A 21,509-nucleotide genomic window follows, 5' to 3' on the forward strand; every position below is an offset into this window, starting at 1 on the left:
AGGAGAGCAGGCATGGCTGTGGGCAGCAGAGCAGGCATGGCTGCGGGCTGCCACGGGCACCTCTAGAGAGGCATTCACCAGCGCTGGACCCCTTCAAAGGGGTATTCTCCTTGGCTGTGCTGCCACAGGGCATGTCCGCTTGTCCAGACTCAGGTATTGGTGCTGCTAAGTCCACATTTTAATTAAAGTTGTTTCAACGCTGATGTCGAAACCAGGTCGGTGCGAAGATGCTGGCTCCCCTGAGTGCTGCAGGAGCCTTGATGCCTGCAGTAAATGGACACCTCTAACTGCAGGCAGCTATAAAGCTGGGGGAAACGAGGGTGATGGGCACAGCTGCACGAGGCTCTCCCCACCCCAGCACAGCTGCCTCCTCCAGCACAGGGCCCGCAACACCGGGCAGTTGTTAAAATCCACCGTTTACACAAAACATGGTATTTGCATAATTTGGAGTGGTTACTTTGTCTCTGGTAAATATTTACTAAATGTTAACTAACAGGGAGGGATGTTCTCTTTCAGGAGAATTCTCCTCATGGATCTCGCTAATATTTAGACTTCTATTTCATGACAAAACTTGCAGGGCTTTCATAGCAGTTAACCTTTTTTTATGAGCACCTTTTTATAGCTTAATGGTCACTTTAAAACTTTAAACTGTGCCTTTTAAAATAAAGGGCTGCAAATCCAGGACACTCATTTAAGCTCCACACTCTGTGTTGTATTGATCCTCTCAGGCTCAACCATCTGTCTCGGCTTTCTGCTGTATTTTCCGCTCAGTTCTAGTGAACAACCCGTGACAGAAAACAGGATGGAGAAGAGTAATACTGTAAATATAAGTACAGTCATATTTCTGTCGTCCAGGCTAATGGAGCGTTACCTCCTTAAGAAAAAGCAGAGATGATGTTAACCAGGCTCTGAGAACACACGATGAGAGCACAACGGAGATGAGGGAGTGCAGACAATCACCAAGCAAGCCAAGCGCTGGAGCGACAGGGCTCTCCTGCCGGCAGGCCCAGCGGGGACATGGGCAGCTCGCAGCGGTCTCTGCCCTGAGCACAGCCTGGGCTTTACCCCGCAGTTAGCTGCAAGCACTTCACACCCCAAACAAAAATTCCCATGTGAAGAACTAGTACCAAGAAAGGTAAATGCAAAAATTCTCTGTTATTTCAGGGTACGGGTTTGAAAGCTCTTCTGCCAAATTACAGAGAAAAGGGGACTATTTCAAGGATGGGATAGGGAGAGGGAAGTCATGTCTTGGCAGACCATAAAAGCAACCGTCTTGGGCACTCACGCTATGAAATGTGAGTACCACCCATAAGCACCTCTTAACAGAGCTCTGAGGATTACAGGAAACCATGTAAAGCTCTTAGTTACTGTAAAATGTGATGTGAGCTGAATTTATGCTTACTGTTCACTTGGGAGAGAAGAGTTCCTGGACATCGTCTTTGGTGATAAGTCATAGTCGCTGTCGGATCTGTACAGGAACGACTCCCTGCGCTGGCTGTGGCCCGGGAACGTCGTGTGCAATACCAGTCCTGACGAGGAGCTGGCCTGCGGGTCCAGCGGGCTGCGACCTGGTGACGGGCCATTTTCCACATCGAAGCTGTGAACAAAACACATACTGTGTGTCACGCGCACCTGCCAAAAGATGTTTTTCAGTGCATGTGTCACATTTGCGCTGCCTACACTGTGTCATTTGCTCAGTACAGGAGATGCAGGGCTACATTTACTGCAGCCTCTCGCTGGCATATTTCTACTGTATGCAAGCAGGACTCTGCATTATGATAAAACATTTACCCCCAAGGCTTCTTTCCTGACTACATCTGCTCAGTCTTCCTTCGGGCTGAATTTCTCTAAGCTCAGCACAGCTCCTGTCACTCTCAGCATGAACACGCAGCAGCCAAACACCGTCCCCACGCTCTGCAGCTCTCCCCACGCCACCCCCATGGCCGCAGTGTTTGCATGAGTCGGGGGCTCGATTTGCCAAACCTCACTCCAAGCCTTACAAGCACAACAGGGACTAAAGAAGCTATGACATTCCACCATCCTCCAGCCAAGCCCTGTCCCCATCCGCTCTGGAAGCAAACTTTTGAAATCCCGTGAGATTGATGAGGACTTGGCAGTTGTGCGAGCTGGATGCCCCAGCCTCTTTTCAGCCACAGTTCACGTCTTAGCCATTCGAGATACTAGTTCAATGAATTTCAACAGCTGGGCTGCAAAATGGAGGGCCGTTTAGAAAATTAAAAAAAAGCCCTAAACCTTCTGTCACCGTTTCCACTATACACCCACTTTCTTACAGTTTCATGACTTGGCTGCTGCAACTTGTGGCTGAAGTCACCCTGGACACTTTAGCAAGTGACACCCCTCATAAACCCTGAAAATAAGCAGGTTGGCCTCCTTTCCTTGGGCATTTGGATCTGATATAAATACCATATGTATGACCATGCTCCAGCTAAGCCAAGTGAAGTACGGGTGCATTCAGTATGAATTCTCTTGCTTTTGGAAGCCTGAGGCTTCATCTCACTTGCAGTGGGAGCTGAGTTCTCGCTCCTACTAGGGCACGTGCCTCTCCCCATTCCCAATTTATTGTGCCTGATGACTGCCCTTAACTGCACCACCCAGCTGGGCATGCACTCGGACTGCGGCCACAACATCGAGCTGCGATCCCTGCCATACATTTCTCCATCCCTCCCTGCTGCTGCCTGCCCCCACTCATCGTATTAAGTCAAAAGATCCCCCTGAGCGTGGCGGCAGGGAAGACTCTGTCTCTCCCTCTGCTCTGCAGAGCACGCAGCATGCTTTTCACTACTGCAGGAGGAGGCAGATAAAGTACCCAGGCAAAAAACCCAGCAAAAGCTCTGGTAGATCTGAAAGTAACACATAGAATTGTGAAAAAAAATAAGCGAGCCTGCCTCCAGTTGCAAAATGTGTCTCGGCTTACTCTCCTCTACTGTGAGCACAGTACAGAGATTCAGTACGGGTCAACTGAGGGATAAATGAGAATAGGAAAACAAGTACCAAACACTGTGGAAGGGAATCACAGGTAGAGAAAGTCTCAGAGAAAACCACTGATGTGAAGGTGCCATTGCTGAACTCCACCTGCACTATTTAGACACGAGGCCGCGGAGAATGAAAGACCAAGCAGGCTCAGAACAAAGGCAGCCTCTCCCCTGTTTGGACAGTGACCTGACACCTCGAAGCATTAAGGCCTTCTATCTCCTGATCAGGAAATCTGATTGAAATCCTGTCCGTGGTTCTCTGGGTATTGTCAGGAAGGATGCAGAGCAGGGGACAAACTCTCCCACCATTCAAAACCCAGGCACCAATTACAACCTCAGTCTTAGGTTTCACAGAAGCATTTCAGGTTCCTGTATGATAAAACCGAGTATCTTTCCTGGACAAGCACCGAGCTGTGGTGTGACGCCAAACTGCATCCAGTGATGCAGGAGGGGGATGCAGGAGCTGCCCTGGAAGCAGCAGTGACAGTGAAACACAGGCTGCATGCTCTGACGTGGCAGCTCCTGATGCAAGCTGCTTCCTGGCACTTTTAACTTCATACACCAACTAATTTGTACGAAGCATGACTGATGAATTACAGAACAATTTATCAAATATCAGCAATAATACATTGCATGTGAGAGACTGCATACGTTGCTTGAGCAGTTCTATTTATAACATAAATATTTATTTACAGTTGTGTATGTGCTTGGGAGGGAGTGGGTGCTCAGACAGTTAATTTTGATGTCTCCAGGAACTACTTACTGGGTAGAGCAATAAAAGACTAAGTCTCCTGGCAGTTATTCTGTTCCTCATGGCCGCACATAGAGGGTGACTACTTTGGTCTCATGCTGTTTGGTCCCATATATGGTTCCTCAAGAATTAAAAAATGCATGGGAACATCCAAAGGAAAGCACCAGTGTAATACAGTACACATTGAAGAAGATTCCTATGTCTACCATACCTCACTGTAGCATTTAGTTACCCAACTGCATAAGTACATCTTGAAACTGATAATGGCTCAATTAATATTATTTTCTTTTGCTCTTTATTATCTGCTCTTTTACCAGTGACAGCTTGCGTACACTTTATTTGTAGCCACAAAGTAAACAGAAGAAACTCAGGTCTGTAACTATGGCATCTACAGACAACAGCCAGCTGCTAATTAATCCATACCTGTTCAGAAAATTAACTCTGATTACTCAAAACATTTTATTGCAAAATCTTCAATCGAGAACATTTAGTTTACTGACATAAATGGAAATACAGCAATGAGCTAAATCTGAGCATTTAGCTGAGGAGAGCTTCTTCTGGCTGTTTGATCCTGTGCCTGCCTTGATCCTTGCTGGTAGACATTAGCAATTGGTTTGGGAGAAAAAGTTAACACACAAGGTTTAAAAAGTGTGTAAGAGGCGAAGGGAGGGAGGCAGGGGGCAAGGCTGATAAGGGGATCTTTTGCAAAGATTACCAGCAGCAACAGAGTAAGTTTAGTAAGAGGGAAAGTATCCACTGACGATCTCATTTGGCATGGCTTACTGTAGCAGGGCTTCTGTGCCTTGAGGTAGGTGGAAGATACTCAAATTCTCTTCCCTTTCCCTCTTTTAACAAACAAACAAAAAGGTTCTCCGCCAGCCTAGGCCTATTCTGAGTCACTCCTGCAGAAATTCCCACCTGAGTCCTGGGGACTTTCAATACCTTCCGAAGACGTGAACAGTTTCATAGCTGGAGGTGTAAGAAGGAGCCCTGATGCTGTGACCTGAGTAAAGGTGGAGGTTAAACTTTGGCAAAGGCAGAGCTCCCCAAGAAACAGTTTGCTTGAACTGTGCAAGTTTTCCAGATTTCTACAGCACTCGCAGCTCACGCTGGGATGAGCTGGAGACATTCAGGCTGCGTTAGTGAGAAGCCCGGCACCGTTGACGCCCAGCTCAGAGTGCTGTGTCTGCTGCCAGCCACCCGGCGTGCACGCAGCCAGCTCCTGGCCGCACGCTGCCTGTGCTCCCCGTGCCAGCGCCTGGGACGCTGCAGCACGGATCACGCAGTTAATCCAGCTGGAAAGGCATTTTTATTTCTTCCCGCAAGTTCAGCTTGCAGCCATACCAGCCCCCTCATCTGGCTCCCCTTCCTTGGGCCTGATCCAGCACTCAGCCAACCATGTGCTTAGCCATTAAGTTAACAGAAAATTCCCCCCCAAAAAGTGAAGGCTAACCTGGAGTTTGTAGTTATCTCCACCAAGTGTCCTATTTTGTGCTCGTGAATAGGCACTCCCAGCGGTACAGCTGGGTGGGCAAGGTGTTCACCGGGATGGCCAAAACCCAGGTTTAAGTCTCTGCTGTCGTGGTTTTTTAATAGTTACAAGAAGTCAAATATGGGAAACTATTTCCCCAGGTTGACCCAACATTAGGAGAACGTGGCCTGAGATATGTAAAGCAAGAGCTTAACCTTGTGGTTTTCAAACCTCTGCTGCACATTAAGTGCACCAGTTGCTCTTCGTTTGTACTACAGCCCATCTGGAATTGCGTCCTCACAGGAAAAACATCTCCCAAACAAACATTTGTTGAAATTGGTAAGAATTGCAATTAGATTGTAAAGTTGCCCTCTCAGAGCTGCATTTTCCACTGAATTTTTTCATTGGAAGTTAACTGATGAGCTCTGCTGGAAAAACTTAATCATCAGTGTGGCATCATGTTGAGAATATTCCGCAGATTCTAAGGGTCCTCTCCAAAGTTTGCAGCACCACATAGTCTTTGCATCAGTGGAAAATAAATCTGCATTTGTCTAGTTAAAAATAAGGATGGCAAAGTACAAAGCACCACTACAATAGGCTAGAGGAAAAAAAAGCTAAAATTTGCTTTGCAATTTATCTTCAAGCAACAGCACTTGCAGTCAAGATGACCTATTTGTGAAACAACGATGGCACGGGAGCACTGAAGCAGTAGCAGCAAGCTCCAGAGGTAAAAAATCAGCAAACACTTGATCTGTATTCTACAGTCACTCCTCACCCCATGTCCATACCAAGGGACAGTGGATGAAATATCTTCGGCCCAAAGCACAGTCATCCACCATGATGTGCCTCTTCTTTCCCTTACCTCCCGTGCCAACCCCAGGGGCTCTTCTGCACAATCATGTGCATGCCCAGCCTGCTCAGCATGAAGTGGGCACTGTTAAGACTTAAAATTGCGTTACCTAAACACATAGGTCACAAGCCTGGTATCAAAGGTCCCTATAAATCATTCAAGACATTACATAAATACCTGTCCCACGTAGGAGATCTCCTCTCTAAAAAGCGTGCCTTGCGCTATGATCTTGGGAGCTCCAGCGCACTGAGCTGACACCGTTCCCTGCCCACCTCCAGTGTGTGCTACCAGGTTTATTCAGCCAACCTTTCCAAGTGCTGTGAGAGTCTCAGGGGGTAACAGTGCGTCTGGAGGCCACCAAGGGCCTCTAAGGAGTTGAGCCCACTTGCATAGAGCCAAAAGGTCCCACAGGAGGAAAGGTGACAGTGTCTGTATGGGACGGGCATTAGTTAACCACTGACGTAAATCAGTGGTGCAATCCCTATGCCAGAAAATAATTGCAAATCAAAGATTTGATTGACAGACAAAAACAAGTCTCCTGAGGCCCTTCTGTTTTTACCAGTGGATTCACAAATGTGCAATTCGTGACCCTGGGTGAGCGGCACCCCTGAGGTGAGCATACTCTCAGGGTTACTGACCACCAGCAGAAACCCAGAAACTGATGAAGAGGGGAATCCAGTGGACACAGAAAGCCACAAACCCCAGTGCCAGCCAAAGGGAATAGCAGACCCACCAAGCAAAACCCAACCCGGCAAGTGCACAGCCAGTGTGGCGCAGGCAAAGCGTGCGATGGCAGGGGCAGCGCCAGAGCCCAGCAAGTCTCCACTCTCAGCACTGCAGAGCTGTGAAGGAAAGTGGCCTGACGCCTGGCTTTCTCCTGGAGCCAGGCTACAGTTAAACTCAACATCCAGGCTCCCCGCTTAACTCGGCTGGATGAGAGAAAAGCTGGTGGTGGTGGAGGAGAGGAGGCAGCAGGGTGGGCAGCGGGAGGAGCAGGGTGGCTGCAGAGCAATGCTCAGCAGGGACGTCAGTGCAAGCGACGGGGCAGCCGCAGCTCCATCTCCTTTGTCCCTCTGCGTTTTTTAATAAACCAGGATCTTAATAAAGTGAAGAGCAAAGAAGGAGACAGTAGGTGGCAGGAGTTAGCTGTAGCTCGCTCCGACAAGCAGCTAAGGGGCCACTTGCTTTGGACCTGTGGAAAGATGTGATTGTAACACGATAATGAACAGAGGAAATACGCAATGGCAAGCCAGGAGAAATCACGCTCAACTATAAAACACAACGAGGTTTCATGAGTCATTCTGCAAAACAAAGAAAATTAATAAAAGCAACCCCCAACTGTCCAAATTCTGTAGTTTTACAGTAATGACTACAATTTCTTTACATTAAAAACTACTGCAGTCCTTTATCACGGGGAAAATCCAACCAAGCCTCTGCAGGCAGAGGGATCCCTGCTGCGGGACTCCCCATCACCCTCCAGCCGTCTTTGCCCCTAAACCTTGCCTGCTCCTTCCCGCAGCACAGCACCACCCTCACAGAAAACATGGCAGCTGCCAAGGTCTCCCGACAGGAGATGCTGCCTCCAACTTATCCAACAATTCAGCTTTCGAGCTCTTTGATCTACCTCTGCAAGGGGGTCTTGGCACAACACTTTTTGGTGGAGTAGAAATAAGGAAGAGACAGCATCGGGAATGCATTGTCCCTGGATTAGCACTACCCACCAGCAGCCTTGGAACGTGGTAAGATTTGGCATAAAAACTGAAACATAGGATTGCGCCACAATTTTGATGTAATTCAGAGTCATTTGAATAGTCATTGCAAGTCAAATGGTTACCATGAGAGCTACGCGGCCCCACAGTTTGTTTCTAGATCTGTAACATCAAATACAAAGACTGACACATTTAAGTCTACCAAACCAGGCAGGCTTGTGTGTTTTTTGTTTATGTTGCGAATTTACACTTTTCCTGAGGATGACAGCACTGACTCTACAAGAGGGCTTACCATCTGTTTTGCCTTCCCAGACTCATTCCTGAGGGCATTACTCCTGATCTTCTAACTACGGTACCATCTTTACTATGGTATGAAATATGTTTCCAAAATACAGTATTTCAGGAAGTTTGGGCAGACTCTGCTCATTATAAAGATCCTCTCGCAATCATTAGAGCCCGCTTCTCACCAAGGCATTCAGCTGGATTTTTAACACCATTAGCAATGAAAACTGCTCTTTCTTACATCTTCAGATCTGTACAGACACGACTGCTTCTCACTGCTATCTAATTTTGTGCACCTGTTTCCCATTATCAGAACAGCTTGCTGTTTTTTCTAAATAATCTTTCACGCGGAAAGGTCTGTGCTTGAAACCATCAGCACTTAATGAAACAGGATCGGACACGCAGTGGGCATGCCAGAGCTGAGCACACCGACAGCCGATGCAGATGCCTTAACACGGGCACGAGGCTCCATGAGGCTGACATGGAGCAGGTATTAGTGCTTTTTTTCCCCTCCTGACCTTCTCCCACCAAGGGGAAAATCTTGTTGCTCTCAGGGGCCTCTCAAAAGTGTTCAAATCCCTCTGCCAGGTTTGTCCCTCATGTGGCTCCTAACTCTATTTTATCTCCAGAGCCTAAACACCTGTGCCTCCTGAAATACGGCCACCGAACTCCTTGCAGTCCCTCCCCAGCACCATGTATCACAGCTGCCTGGCATAGAAAACCCAGCAGCACTTACTTAAGTGTTTCTAATGTAAACTGTCATCTGCTGCTAAACATGTTATTAAGCCTCCGCGTGTATCACAAAGCAAAAATATATGTTTGTTTGACTTTGTTATCTCTGAATATAGAAGTTCGCTCTTCCTAGCAGCTCTCTTGTTCAACGGGTACAACAGAGGCAGAATAACCAGAGCCCCCTGCCACGGTCTGCAGCCTGTCTGCTATTGCACAGGATGGGGCCAGGAATTAGCTTGCCTTGTGCTTACAGACTGCTTTGAATCACAGGCCCTGAGTTCAAGGCAGACCGGAGAGCTGGTGGCACTCCCTTTGCAGCCCAGGCCCATCTTCAGCGTAGCACGAAGGTAAAAATATGCATACACAACCAGAGCCCTTACATCTCTCCAGCATAACTCATCAGTGGTACCCTAGCGAGGCTCATGGTTTGCACAGCAAACATCTGTTCAGCTGCCGGCTCGGCATGAGCACTGTTGGATTTTGAAGGATGGTACAAAGTGCTCATTTAGATTTTTAAAGCCCCATTCACTACAAAGAAGCCATTGTGCTACCTGCTTGTTCGGAGTTCTGTGGCACCGCTGCCTGAAACTCTCAGCATCTTGCACGTCAGGTCCTTGAGCTGTTACTTCTCCCCGTTGCCATTCACTCACATGCACTGGTGAAAGCCACCAGGCTGCGGAGCCACCATGCATGCCTAAGGACAGCACGCAGTGCTGCGCCGAGCTGGCTGCAGCCTCGCACTGTGCCCGAACAGTCACCAGGAGATAGTCGGAAAAGTACAGGAGGGAGGTAAAATTGAGTTTGGATTTTCTTCTAGCACGGAGGGTTCCAAGAAATCTAATCCTTTTCATGTTTACTACAGATAAGTAGCTTGACGTTATCCTGTAACGAGCTAACATCATGTGGTTGCATAAGTCCCCCAGAGAAGTAACCCTGAATTCTATAAACCAGTTCTTATTTTTCCAAATGCACATCCTGGGTTACTTTATCATCTTACTATGGTTCACTGCCATTAATCTCTGGAAAATGCAAGGCATAGTCAAACACGGCAGACACCCTCCCTGCTTTCACTTCCAGAGCTTGTAAATGTAGACGCGTGTGAGCGCAATCACTCTTAGCACAGGCAGCAATGCTACTTCCTAAGCGCTTTTTTCTTTTTCCTTCTGAAAATATTCTAGCTAGCAACCAATGCAGTAGCTGCTTTTCTTCCCTACCGCTGCTGCCCAAGCTGAGGTATTAACGAGGTATTACCCTCCCTGTGCAGCACTTACACAGCTCTTCTCCTCGCCGTGTGGGTGTTTCTGCCCAGCACCCTCCACCGGTTCACAGCTCATCAGACCAAATCTGCTCCGGCACACAGGCTGTGCTTTTCCTGCGCTGAAGGACCCGCCTGAGTCTCGTCAGAGGGACAATTACCATCTTTACCTGCAGGAAAGGTGCTGGACAGGCAGTTGCACACCCATGGTCAGCAGTACAGGTGGCACGGGGACAGCGCGGTGCTCCTCAGCAGACGCTCGCCAGGTTTTGGCATCACCTGCTCTGCGAAATGGTGCTGTTCTGCAGCACAGATGTTTACATTCAAGTTATGGGACAGTATTTATCCCAGTCTGGCCTGGCTGTTATGCTCTGTTCAGTGTCAGTTCAGCTTTTACAGCTGCATCTAAGCACTGTAACATTTTACAGGCTCTCTTTCCCCATACGCAGGACACGGATGTTGCCTCCTGTGGAGGAGGCTGCCCACGGTGGCCTGGTTCATGTGATGGGGACCCTGGTGCAGGGCTGCAGGTGAGCCCGGCGCCTTCTGGTGGGGCTCCAGGACACCTTACAGCATTCTGCCAACGGACAAGCCCCGCTCCCTCCTCAGAGCCAGCTTGGGGTGGGTAATTCCACCCCGCAAATGTGTAACCGGGGTCCAGCCTCGCCTTTCCCCACCAGCATATTACTGGTAATAAAAGGGGAATTACAGTCATATATTGCATCTTTTATCGATGCATCTTAAAGTATCTCATATACCTATTAAGTGTAATCCACTCTTAACGCTCTTCCCAAAGCATATCGTGCACTAATAGCAAATGCAAGACAGCAGCACAAGTCTCAAGAGTCCCGTGCAGCAAATGACCTCTGCTTCCAGTACGTAGGAAAGTGTTCCCGTATCTGTATGGAACCGGAGCACCAGGAGGCTGCTGGCCAGAGCCGTGGTTTATATCATCCTGACCTTAAAAAGAGGATCGCCTGGCACGACTCCAAGAGGCACTTTTGCCTTTTCAAACAGGCCAGCAAGCTCACAGTGAGCCGCTTTGCTCTGCCATAACTCTGTCCAGCTGTGACAGGCTGCATGAAAGCACCGGCTACAAATCAAATAGCTGTTCTGATCTCCTGTCAAACAGACTGGAGACAGGAATAAAATGACAATAATTTTTAACAAGTTGCAGAGATCACAGACTTTTCTGTTTTACCTGGCTAATCTGAACTGGGAGGACAGACAGCCTTTGAGTCACAAGATTTACAGATTTTCTGCACCAATGTTTTAAACTACCCTCAGCCCATCTACAACACCCAAAGTCCAACAGTGGATGTGTGGAAAGCTGCTGCACTGAGAAATGCACCAAGCCTTTTCACTTGATTCATAAAATAATTATTTGACCTGTTTTTTCGATTTATCTCCATAATTCTATCTGTGTTCCCTGCCAGGAAAAGGACAATAAAATGTCCTAAGATGGTATTCAGATTATTAAATCCTTTGGAGATTCAGCCTTCTCAAGAAAAATTAATCTGGTTGGGCATATTTCAGCAAAATTTTACTTGCTTCGCATCTTTCAAATGTCTGTACTCTTCATCTTTTATATCAATAGGAAAAGACACTGTACATAGCAAATGGCAAAGTATACTGATGTGATTTCAAAAGCAATCTTTTTTTATAGCTCTTATTGATCATTTCAGGCCCAGCAGAAGCTTAATGCAAAAGTAGCCTCATCCAAATCACGAGCATCTGCCAACTGGTACTATTTGAGGACAAAATATTAAGGATGGAAAAATCTGGCCCTTTGGCAGAAAGTTGCATGTTTACTCTGTCTAAGTGGTTTGGCACGTGTACCGAACGGACAGTCGGAAACAGCACCCTCTTCCAGGGTACCGCAATAACAAACGATACCGATACCCTGTGGTTAATACAACTACAACTGAATATTTGCTGTAACTACTTCACTGCCAACCATGGTATTTCCATCATCGCTGCAGCTAAGCAAAGGCAGAGAAATGGCTCATATGTTTGTTTTTAAATTGCAGCTCCTTGCTCGCTCTGGTCAATCACAGCTGCAGCCATCACTGCGTTTCTCACGGCTGCTTTGTTTTATTCCCATTAACATATCAGGGTCTTGATGGTAAGGCCAGAGGGGCTCAGCTGAAGCACCCACTGAGGGATGACGCCCTGCTTCTGTACACGTACCGGGGCAAAGGCCAGCAGAGGAGACGAGATCTTTAAGCTAAAGGACATTGCTGGCACAAGAACAAGTGGGTATAAAATGGACAGGAATTAATTGAGGCTGGAAATCGGAGGAAAATTTTTTGCCTCAAGAGCAGACAGATCACTGAACAGCTTTCCTGTAGGAGTGATGGGGGTAAACACCAACTTGATGTTATTACTGGTGGGATTAATAGCATAATTGAGTACAACATTGCAGGACGGAGCCTGGTGGCACAGGAGGCTCATTGCACGGCTGGCCCTCTGTCTTTGCCCCCGACGGACACGGGAGTGAACCCCCACCCCGGCTCACTTGGAGGGAGCCGATCCTGTGGTGTCCACATTTCCCCTACACTGTCTGTGAGTCACCGTGGATGAGCTGCATCCCACTGAACATCCATCCGCTCTCTAGAAGCACACTTATTTGGGGCATGTCACAGGGAGAGACTTGGCAGAAATGAGCTGCCAGGTTTGGGGTCTCTTTGCCCCCTTCCCGCCCCCCCAGTGTCACACGGGGAAGGCAGAAAGCTGCCTACCAAACCCCTTCTCTCCCGCGCTAAGCCGAAGCCCGGCCAGCACAGCAGGCAGGTGGAATGGGGAGACACAAGCAAGGGGCTGGTGTTAAAAGCACGTTGCACCATTCCAAAAGAGACCCCTCCGGCATCGGCATCGCCTCTGCCACAGCTGCTGTTACCGTAGCTCGAGATAACCTCCACACCTCAGCACTCGAGCAGGCAGGGGCAGTAAATACAAAGTGTGCCATCTGCTGGCATGCACAGTACAGTTTTTCCATACATTTGCATTTTTACTAACGATGCTGGTGAGCTGCAAGGGATACCCGAGCGCAGCCACGGCAGCGACCAGCAGTGACACGCTCTGTTCTGTCTGCCCACACTCCCTCCCTTCCTCCTCAGGCTGTTTGAAAACAAAAGGGGGGGAAAAGCGAGTGAATTTAAAACACAGATTTTTTTTTTTTTTGCTATTAAATCACATGCTCTGAAATGAACTTTAATAATTCTGGACAGCAAACTGGATTTAGCAGAAAGAAAACCTTCCAGAAGACGGAGAGAAGACAGAAATGGTGGGCAGCAAGAGCAAAACCTTCTATAGGAGTGACTATGGGCCCCAAAAGCCAGGCAGGGCAAAAGTTTTGCAGCATATTTCATGAAGTTTATGCCAAATGGTGAGCTCATACAGTAAAAACGAGGCCCCAGATTTTCCAGGTGTGGCAGAGCTCAGGATGCCGGTCCTTGCAGGCCTGCCAGCTATTGATCGCAGACCACTTTAGAAAGAGGGCAAACATTATTACCCATTCCATATGATATCCATTACCTGTTTTGTTTTGTTTTGTTTTTTTTCTTCCCTTTAACCTTTCTAGCATCCTTAGAGCCTGCTTCTCCATCCAAAAGAAGTCTTCTAAACCACAGTGTGTGTCCGCACAGGCCAGCCCCTCTGTGGGTGCCTTTGCTGCCCAGATCAACGCAGTTCTCATCCCGATTTTCCTGCTCTCACCGAGACAGCGCAGGAATCTCTGCTCCTGTTCCTGGCTCCCATCGCCTGGCTGAAACTCCCAGCTTGCCACTTCCTTCACACGCAGTTTCACAACCATCTTGTGACTCCTCTACAGCATGTTTGTGCTTGCAGCAGTCTGCGTCTTCTTATTGCCAAATTATCTCCTTGCTCAAGTCCTTCCTCAACTCATCATCCTGCCACAAAGCCCTTCAGAAACACTCCTGCCAGCCTCCTACACTGCCTCCTCACGCCACAGCATTAGACTCACTGCACCTCAACCAACTCCTCTGTGCTGCCTTTCTAAAAACCTTTTGGAAAGGAATTATTTCTCTGATGTAAAAGCAGATAGTGCACTGTTGGCACCCAAAATATAATTTATTTAATAACACTGTTATTTTCTCTAGACCTGCAAATCTTCCCAAGACCTGCTTCAGGGCTCATTTTGATCTGACTTAATTAGTGGTCCCTTAGAAGCTGTTTCATGTTGAAAATCACTTGCTGCAATCACTATTTTTGAGTCACTTACTGCAAATCATAAAGCTGCACTATTCAAAAGAAATAGAGATGTGGGAACACAGAGCAAAATACACTGCAGCCCCAAACTATGAATATAGTAAATGCAGCTACAAGTCATCAAGTCCAGTAATAGCAAACAATACAGCCACAAACACTTGGAGATGAGGAAGAAATATTAGCAGAGTACTTGCTACAATTGATTACCATTTAATAATGCAGAAGGTGAAGTTTTCAGTGTGAATAAGCATAAATGTGTAGGCATGGCACAAAATCATTATATCTGATTGCAGTTTAAGACTCACGTCATCATAGTAAAAGCTTCATTCTTGCTCTAATAGAATTTAGACATCCTGAGTATTTTCTTGTATTGATAAAGGTTTGTACTGAGCTAATGAAGAGTGAGAGGGCAGAAGTAATCAATGTCCAAAATGGATTCATTTAAAAAATATTGACAAATTGTGTGAAAACATTCAATGTTGTAAAACCTGAAAATAATATGCACAGATGTGTTACTCCAAGGAGGAGAAAGAAATGTTTGATTTCACTGATGAAACGCATGAGAGAAGACACCCGAAACTAGTGAGGAACTGCTGAAAGCCCCAGGGGGCTGGTGGGCTGGCCACGGGGGCAGCAGGCAGGGCAGGCAAGGCTGCAGCAGCGGGTCCGGCAACGCGCACGCAACCCAGGCCCCAGCAACGCCGGGGCACTGAGCAAACACCCCGGCGCACACCAACACCTCCTGCGAGGGCTGAGCCCAGCGGTACGTGCTCGATACTGGTTTTCAGATCAATAATTCTATAAGCTGTAGACGTGAGCGTTCTTCCTGCAGCTCAGCACCGAACGGGGGTGTTTAACCCTTCATCTGCTTGCAGAAAAGCTGCATGTGCTAGATCGCTGCTAGCCATATCATTTAAATTGGAAAGATGCATTAAAATTAGCCCATTCCAGTTCAGATTAAATCCCAGCAGGAGACTGGAAGGAGACTTAGCACCAGCCCACACTCTCCCACCCCAGCTCAGGCATCTGCCTTCTCCAGTGCAAGCCAAGATGCAGTTTCTGAAACTTCTCTCCTTGCTCTCTGTGCTTTTGCCGAACTCCAGCTGAAATCCGGCTCCTTCCTTCCTTCAAGCTCTGAGCTTTCAGGGTAGGAAACCTTTCTGCAATTGTGTTGATGTACTTGGAACTGGATGATGGCCAAGAAACCAATCAGTCCTGGGGCGAGCAGGACTGCGTGCTATCTGTCTGCCAGCCGTCGGGAGCGTCTGGAAAAGATCAAGATTACAGACCCAGGGTGGGAGACAAACAACGGGTATTCCCTTTATACCGCTCAGCCAGAATAAAATGTGACACGTTATATTAATAACCTAGCGTCACCCAGCAAAACATCTGACCAAGGGCAACATAAAATGCCACGCAGATATTGAGGGCCTGATGGCAAGTCATGTGAAGAGCAAACAAGATAGCTGGGTGGCATGAGATGCAACCAGGGAACAAAACTCTAATGTCAAGCCCTTTTGTGCTTAGCAGAGTCAGCCCTAAATGATTTTTGCTTTCTGCCAAGGTACTGCTTTAACTGGGCAAAGGAGACTGCTCAGCATATTCAGTAACGTAGAGCGGAGAGGAAAATGGCTTGTGCCAGGCTGAGCAGCCATGTAGAAGCCACCCTCCTTAAGTGCAAAGATTTATTACTGGTAGGAACACATCTTATTCATTATGGCTTTTTACTTTACTATTGTAAGAAATGTTCTCCGTGACTTAATCTAACAATGCAACCTTTTTTGCGCGTGCTGTTCACCAGCCACACACACAAACCAAATTCTGTCTAAATTTATACTCGCGGGCTCCACTAGTCTCAGTAAGCAACGCCAGATTTAACTCCCATCCCTTTTCATTTCCTTGGGTGAGGTGGAAGCAAAAAGCCACTGACTGCTGAGACAGTCCAAGAACATAACTATGGACACGGTGGTGGATCTCACCCCCGACATGACTTTCCCGCATGCTGGCCCGGTGGCTTGGTGGTGGCAGGGAGCCAGCAGTGCCGCCTTAACCACACACTGCTCTTACCTGCACGGCCAGGGCAACTCTTGAGAGGGCTGATGGAGCAAAGTCCTCTCTGGGAGCAGGGGCTGAAACCTACTGGGTCCCTCTAAGACATCAAATGCTGGCCTAACTCCTAAATCATAGTGGCAACCCATATCGCTTCTCAAGCAAATTCGTGATGTAGAAAACATGAGTGAGCATAACTGAGCTGCGTATTGACTTGAATTTAATAGATTAGCTAATAAACCCCAGTACTTCGTCACAGAAGTAACATCCTAGCAATGCTCCTTCCTAGACTCTTGTAGCACCTCCGTAATCATCTGAATAGCATCTTTAGTACTTGAACCTCCTTCCAGCATAAAGACAGTTCAATAGCAGCATTCAAGCTTAGAGTAGCTGGACTGGCTGCACTCCATCTTCACAAGAGTATGAAATTCTTGCTGCAGTCGAAGCAAGAAAAATCACTTAGCACAAATAAGGTCTTTTTTTAAAACCACTGATTAAATAGATATTCACAAGACAGAGCACAATGGCTTTGATGGAGCCATTGCAACCTATTATATAAATCTTCATTCATGCCCATGAGAGCTTTTCCTTTTCTTTTTTAATAACAGAAGAGAAAATGCAGCTACGTAAAAGATATTAAATTGCATAAAAATGTGTGACTGGTAAGTTCATGACGTAAACGCAAAGAAGCAAAGAGACAGAGAGTTTGGACTGGAAATCTCGGCTGCCGCTTGGTCCCCAGCTGCGAGCTCGCAGGAGCCATGCTGTGGCCTTGGCTCACCGGCACCGGAGCTCGCTTGCTCGCTTGGATTCAGCTCCACAGTAGAGGAGTCACAGAATTACATCTCTTCTGAAGAAGAGGATTTAATTGCAGAGTTTATTTATGGATGCACAGGAGTGCTGAAAAGGAAAGCAAAGCATTATGTGAGGGGGCTGGTCGATATTTAGAAACTCTGTCCCTTATTCTAGAAATGTTCCTCCTCTGCGTGTACAGCCCCAGCACTTTCCAGCCATGCGTTAAGCAACGCAGCTAACGTATGTTAGCAGCACACTATTTACACTTCCATATACTGTTGTACTAACATGTCAGACCTGATTGAAGGCAATACTTTTGCTAGAGCTTTGGCAATTTTCTGTGTTTCCTCCCGAGAATGAACTTTTTGGTCAGAATCCACTTCTTAACACATTTAATCTGAAATAAATATATAATATTGCATCAGTCATCAGCTGACCTCATTAGCTGGGCTTGCTCTACTGGAGCTAAAACTGGTCTGGCAAAGCAGCGGTAAGCGTAGAGTTTAATAAAATAGGTTTTAAAACACTATATAGTTTTACTGCAGTAAAGCAAAAGGGGGTCAGCTTGTTCTTCCAGACTCCACTCCAAACAATTTACTATCTTTATAAATGAAAAAAAATGTAGGCAGCCTTCTGTGATTTGAGTGAAACAAGGACATTCAACATATACCCACTTCAAAACTTCACTCACAGATGTCTGTTCTTTCAGCTAATATTTATTCTCTAGATTTTCAAGAAAGCCCTTTCATGCACTCTACATGGCCAGATACAGACACAGCATCTCCTTCGCTGCCACTTTCCTCCAGTAAATCTCTGTTCTCACAAGTGTCTCTAACCACAAATAGACGAAATCAAGCTGCAACCAGGCAGACTCGCTCTCCGCAGAGTTACGGTGTTGTACAACATTGGGAGCTCGATGGCCCTACCAAGATGGGCACGAGGGACTTGGCAACTTGGCCCAACACCAGAACTCACACCAGAAGTCAGTAACATTGTTGAGACAGCATCAAGCAGCACGTTGATCTCAAGAGATCTGTAACTTCAGGAGCAGACAACGTGTAATGAAGAAGTTCCTAACCCTGCCTTTCTTCTCTTGGGTGGACATCGGAGCTCTGCAGCCAGGTGTCCCTACAAGAGGTGGACAGGCACGTGCCAGAGCGACTTGGTGACACAGGATGGCCAAGTACGATACTCCCTGGGTCTGTGGGGCATCCTCTCTGGCTTGCTTCTTGCAAGAGAGGGACTAGTTTGTGCCTGCTGTGAGTGGTGGGCGTCCTTCCAAATGCCGTGCAGTCCATTCGCGTCCACACAATGGTTCTTCACAACCAGGCAGGACACAGCCTCTTCTCTTGGATTCGCTGACCCAAGACACTCCATTGAGACAGGCTGTGGTCCCCACTTCACACTCACTGGCCACTGATGTGGACAGCATGCAGAACCAACCGCTTCTTTTCTGTTCCTCTGCATCAGAAAGGGTTAACAAGAAACGTTTGTTTAGGAGACCGACAGGCTTTTGGTCCCAAAACTGGACTCAGAGCACAAGTAAGAAAGACATATATTGAACCTCTCTGGGTGCTTAGCCTTTCTCTGCTCTGCTTTGCAAGGCACAACTCAGCTGGCAGACCCAGGAATTTAGTTCACTGGCGTCACCCTCCATGTGAATTTATTGCTTTTCCTAGTGATGTCATCTACCTTCAACGCCCCCGAGGCTTTCACCAGAGTCAGGAACGGTTGACGTGTGCAGGGATTCTCACTTTAGCTGAAGTAGAGATGATTTATAAGAAATCCCTGACTGCACTTCCTCCAACTGGCTTCAATCTCTTTCCCTTGGTGTTTCTATGGCAAAGCTTCTCCAGGGCTCAGCCTGCCCAGGGGTGGCCTCACTCCCCCCATCCTGCTCCCACCCGGCACAACATGCACCCGAGGCAGAGCAATGTAAGTCTTCCATGAGTTTATTGAGCTGAGCCGGCCCATTGCAGGGTCACAGGCAAGCAGGTGACACCAAGCCATTGATCCCACAGCTGGACTCCGTACGTTGGGTAAGGGGCTTGCAGCAGGGATGGCTCCCAAAAGACCAAAAGCCAGGAACAGGGACCAGGGACCATCAGGACTGGGACAGACTGCAGCACTTCAGTGGCAAGTTCACCTCGCCCAGTGTTTAAATCACTCCCACCCAAGCCGATATCCTGTACCTTGTAATAGCATGGAAGCAATTACATGGCAGAGCAAGATTCAGGTCCAGAAATCTGGAAGAAACTTCCTGGGTCCCTGCATTCAGTCCTCTGCTACTGCAGACTCTACACTAGACAATCTCCTCCATAAACTTACCAAGCTTTCTCCCAAGAAATCAGTTTCTTCGAATTTCTAGCGCTTCTCCCCAGCTGCCCCAGCTGAGATGCCCCATGGTGCTCCACACCAGTGGGCACTGCTCCACTGCGAGGTCTCACCACCAGCACCTCAGCGGGACCACAAATGCTTACCGGGGAGACCCCACACCCACCACAAAGCCATGTGGGGCTCACAGCTTGCAATTATCCTGCAGTCAGCACACTGGCTCTCCTCCTCAGCTGTTTTCAGCTAATGAGTTTCCAGTGTATAGCTGAAGCTTTTCTTATTAATCCCCACGTACGTGACCTTATGCTCCGTATTGCTGAACTTCACCAAGGCCAGGCAATCCTTCCAGTGCTGTACCACAACGTGCAACAGCGGGTGTACAGAAGATCAAAAGATGGAATCAACACGAACATAGCAATGAAAATATTTCAGAAGCTCAGACGTAGGATTTATCCCTGAGAAACCCCATTGCTAATTTCCTCCAGCCTATGAGCTGTCCTTGCCGTACCAGCAATTTCAGTGCATTTCCTCTGCAGCGCGTTCCTTATCCACCTATAGCTCTTGCTGCAATCTGCACCTCCAGCTTACATCTCACCATGTCACATATGCCACCACACTGAATGCTTTAAGACAGAAAGCTACTGCATTTACTTGATCTGGAGAAAAAAAAAAAGTTGTCTAATTAGAAACACACATTAGAATTGGGAATGATGTACCTAAGACAGACCCATTTCACCACTGCCTTCATATTTTTAATTAACTTCTCCTTCAAAACTAATTGCTAAACCATCTGTAAATGTCTATTCCTATGCTAAGGAAGTGATAAAAATTGAACAGAAATGTCAAAATACATTTCTCAGGCTGCGTTGAGTTTATAGTACAGTTCTAAGGAATAGAGTATAAATAGAAGGACATAACTTTTTTTCTCCTTCTAAACAGAGATTAAATCTAGGAAATATTTATCTAACTCCTCAGAACACCAAAAGTCTAGCCTCTCAGGAGTGAGCAGTTCAGCAATGCACACACTGCAGTTAGCAGACCCATATTTCCCTGCTTTAAGCTTTTCTGGATGCCAAGGAGCAGGCACGCGGTTCCATTAAGCTTCATGGTGGAGGACCTGCCATCCTCACGTGCCGTGGTGCCGGCACAGCCAATGCCAGCTCATCACCTGCACCAGCAGCTGGGTGGAACGGGCCACAGTGGGGACGCAGCCGTGGGGAAGCGACTTCCCCGATCACCCACCAAGAGCCGCAGCCTTACTTCTCTGAGATTAATTATTTTATTCTATGTTTATATGAAGATTGCAAACATCTGGGAAATATTAGGCAACTGCAGAAGAGAGAGTAGACTTCTCTAATTAGCAGAGAGCTGCATCACCACTCCTTCCTCCGTTCTGTGAAAGGGGAATTTTGGGGCCAAATTCTGCAGACTCATTGACTCAGTGCCCTGTTGGCACCCAGCAGACCCACTGCCTCTGGCTCCCCACAGCGCTTGTGGCAAGATACAACAGGTTTAATTCTTTGTTTTTTTTTTAATCTACAGCCTTTGAATCACTGCAAAAGTATATTCAGCACCAAATACAGCAACTCTACAAAACTGCTTCGTGCTCCGTCTTGTCTCTGGTCAGATTATGCCAAAATGCCCCAGATCTGCTCCTGTGGGTGACAAAACTGCCAATAAAATTCTGGTTGGGAATGTCCCTGTCTACACACCAAAATGTACTTCTTGGAATCACTGTGGCTCAGCTCACAGCTGGGAACAAACATGAAAGCATCTTCTGTTCCCATAGGTGCCAACAAGAACATGGGCTGCTTTGAAGTCTATCATAAGGGTTTTTTTTTTCTCTTTTCAGCTCTAGGCAAAGACAAAAAAAAATAATCTCAATGCTATGGCAACTTTCCATGGACACACTTGTCACCTACCTACAAATAAACAAGTGTACCTCAACATTTCAGGTGGGCAGAAACAGTGGTGGCAATATGACAAACTGAGCAGGGATGAAGATCTTCTGACCCTGACACTGTACCCTACGCGTCAATGTATGACAACATCAAGACA

At 47.3% G+C, this 21,509-nt stretch overlaps 1 protein-coding gene across 4 annotated transcripts in view; it reads right to left on the reverse strand.

The window, feature by feature from the left end:
* Positions 1–21,509, reverse strand: part of PDE4B (phosphodiesterase 4B) — a 221,018-nt gene that overhangs the window by 60,447 nt on the left and 139,062 nt on the right. For 3 of the 4 annotated variants that reach the window (XM_087734351.1, XM_087734352.1, XM_087734353.1), the window contains one exon: positions 1,403–1,597. In XM_087734351.1, the coding sequence (XP_087590477.1) occupies positions 1,403–1,597 (195 nt within the window). Of the gene's footprint in view, positions 1–1,402; positions 1,598–9,339; positions 9,402–21,509 lie in introns of those variants that run through there. The other variant, XM_087734354.1, reaches the window with a different exon arrangement.

This window comes from Nipponia nippon, unplaced genomic scaffold, assembly GCF_047370975.1.
Source record: "Nipponia nippon isolate SJK-2023a ecotype South Korea unplaced genomic scaffold, ASM4737097v1 scaffold_5, whole genome shotgun sequence".
In the NCBI taxonomy this organism is placed as follows: Eukaryota; Metazoa; Chordata; class Aves; order Pelecaniformes; family Threskiornithidae; genus Nipponia; species Nipponia nippon.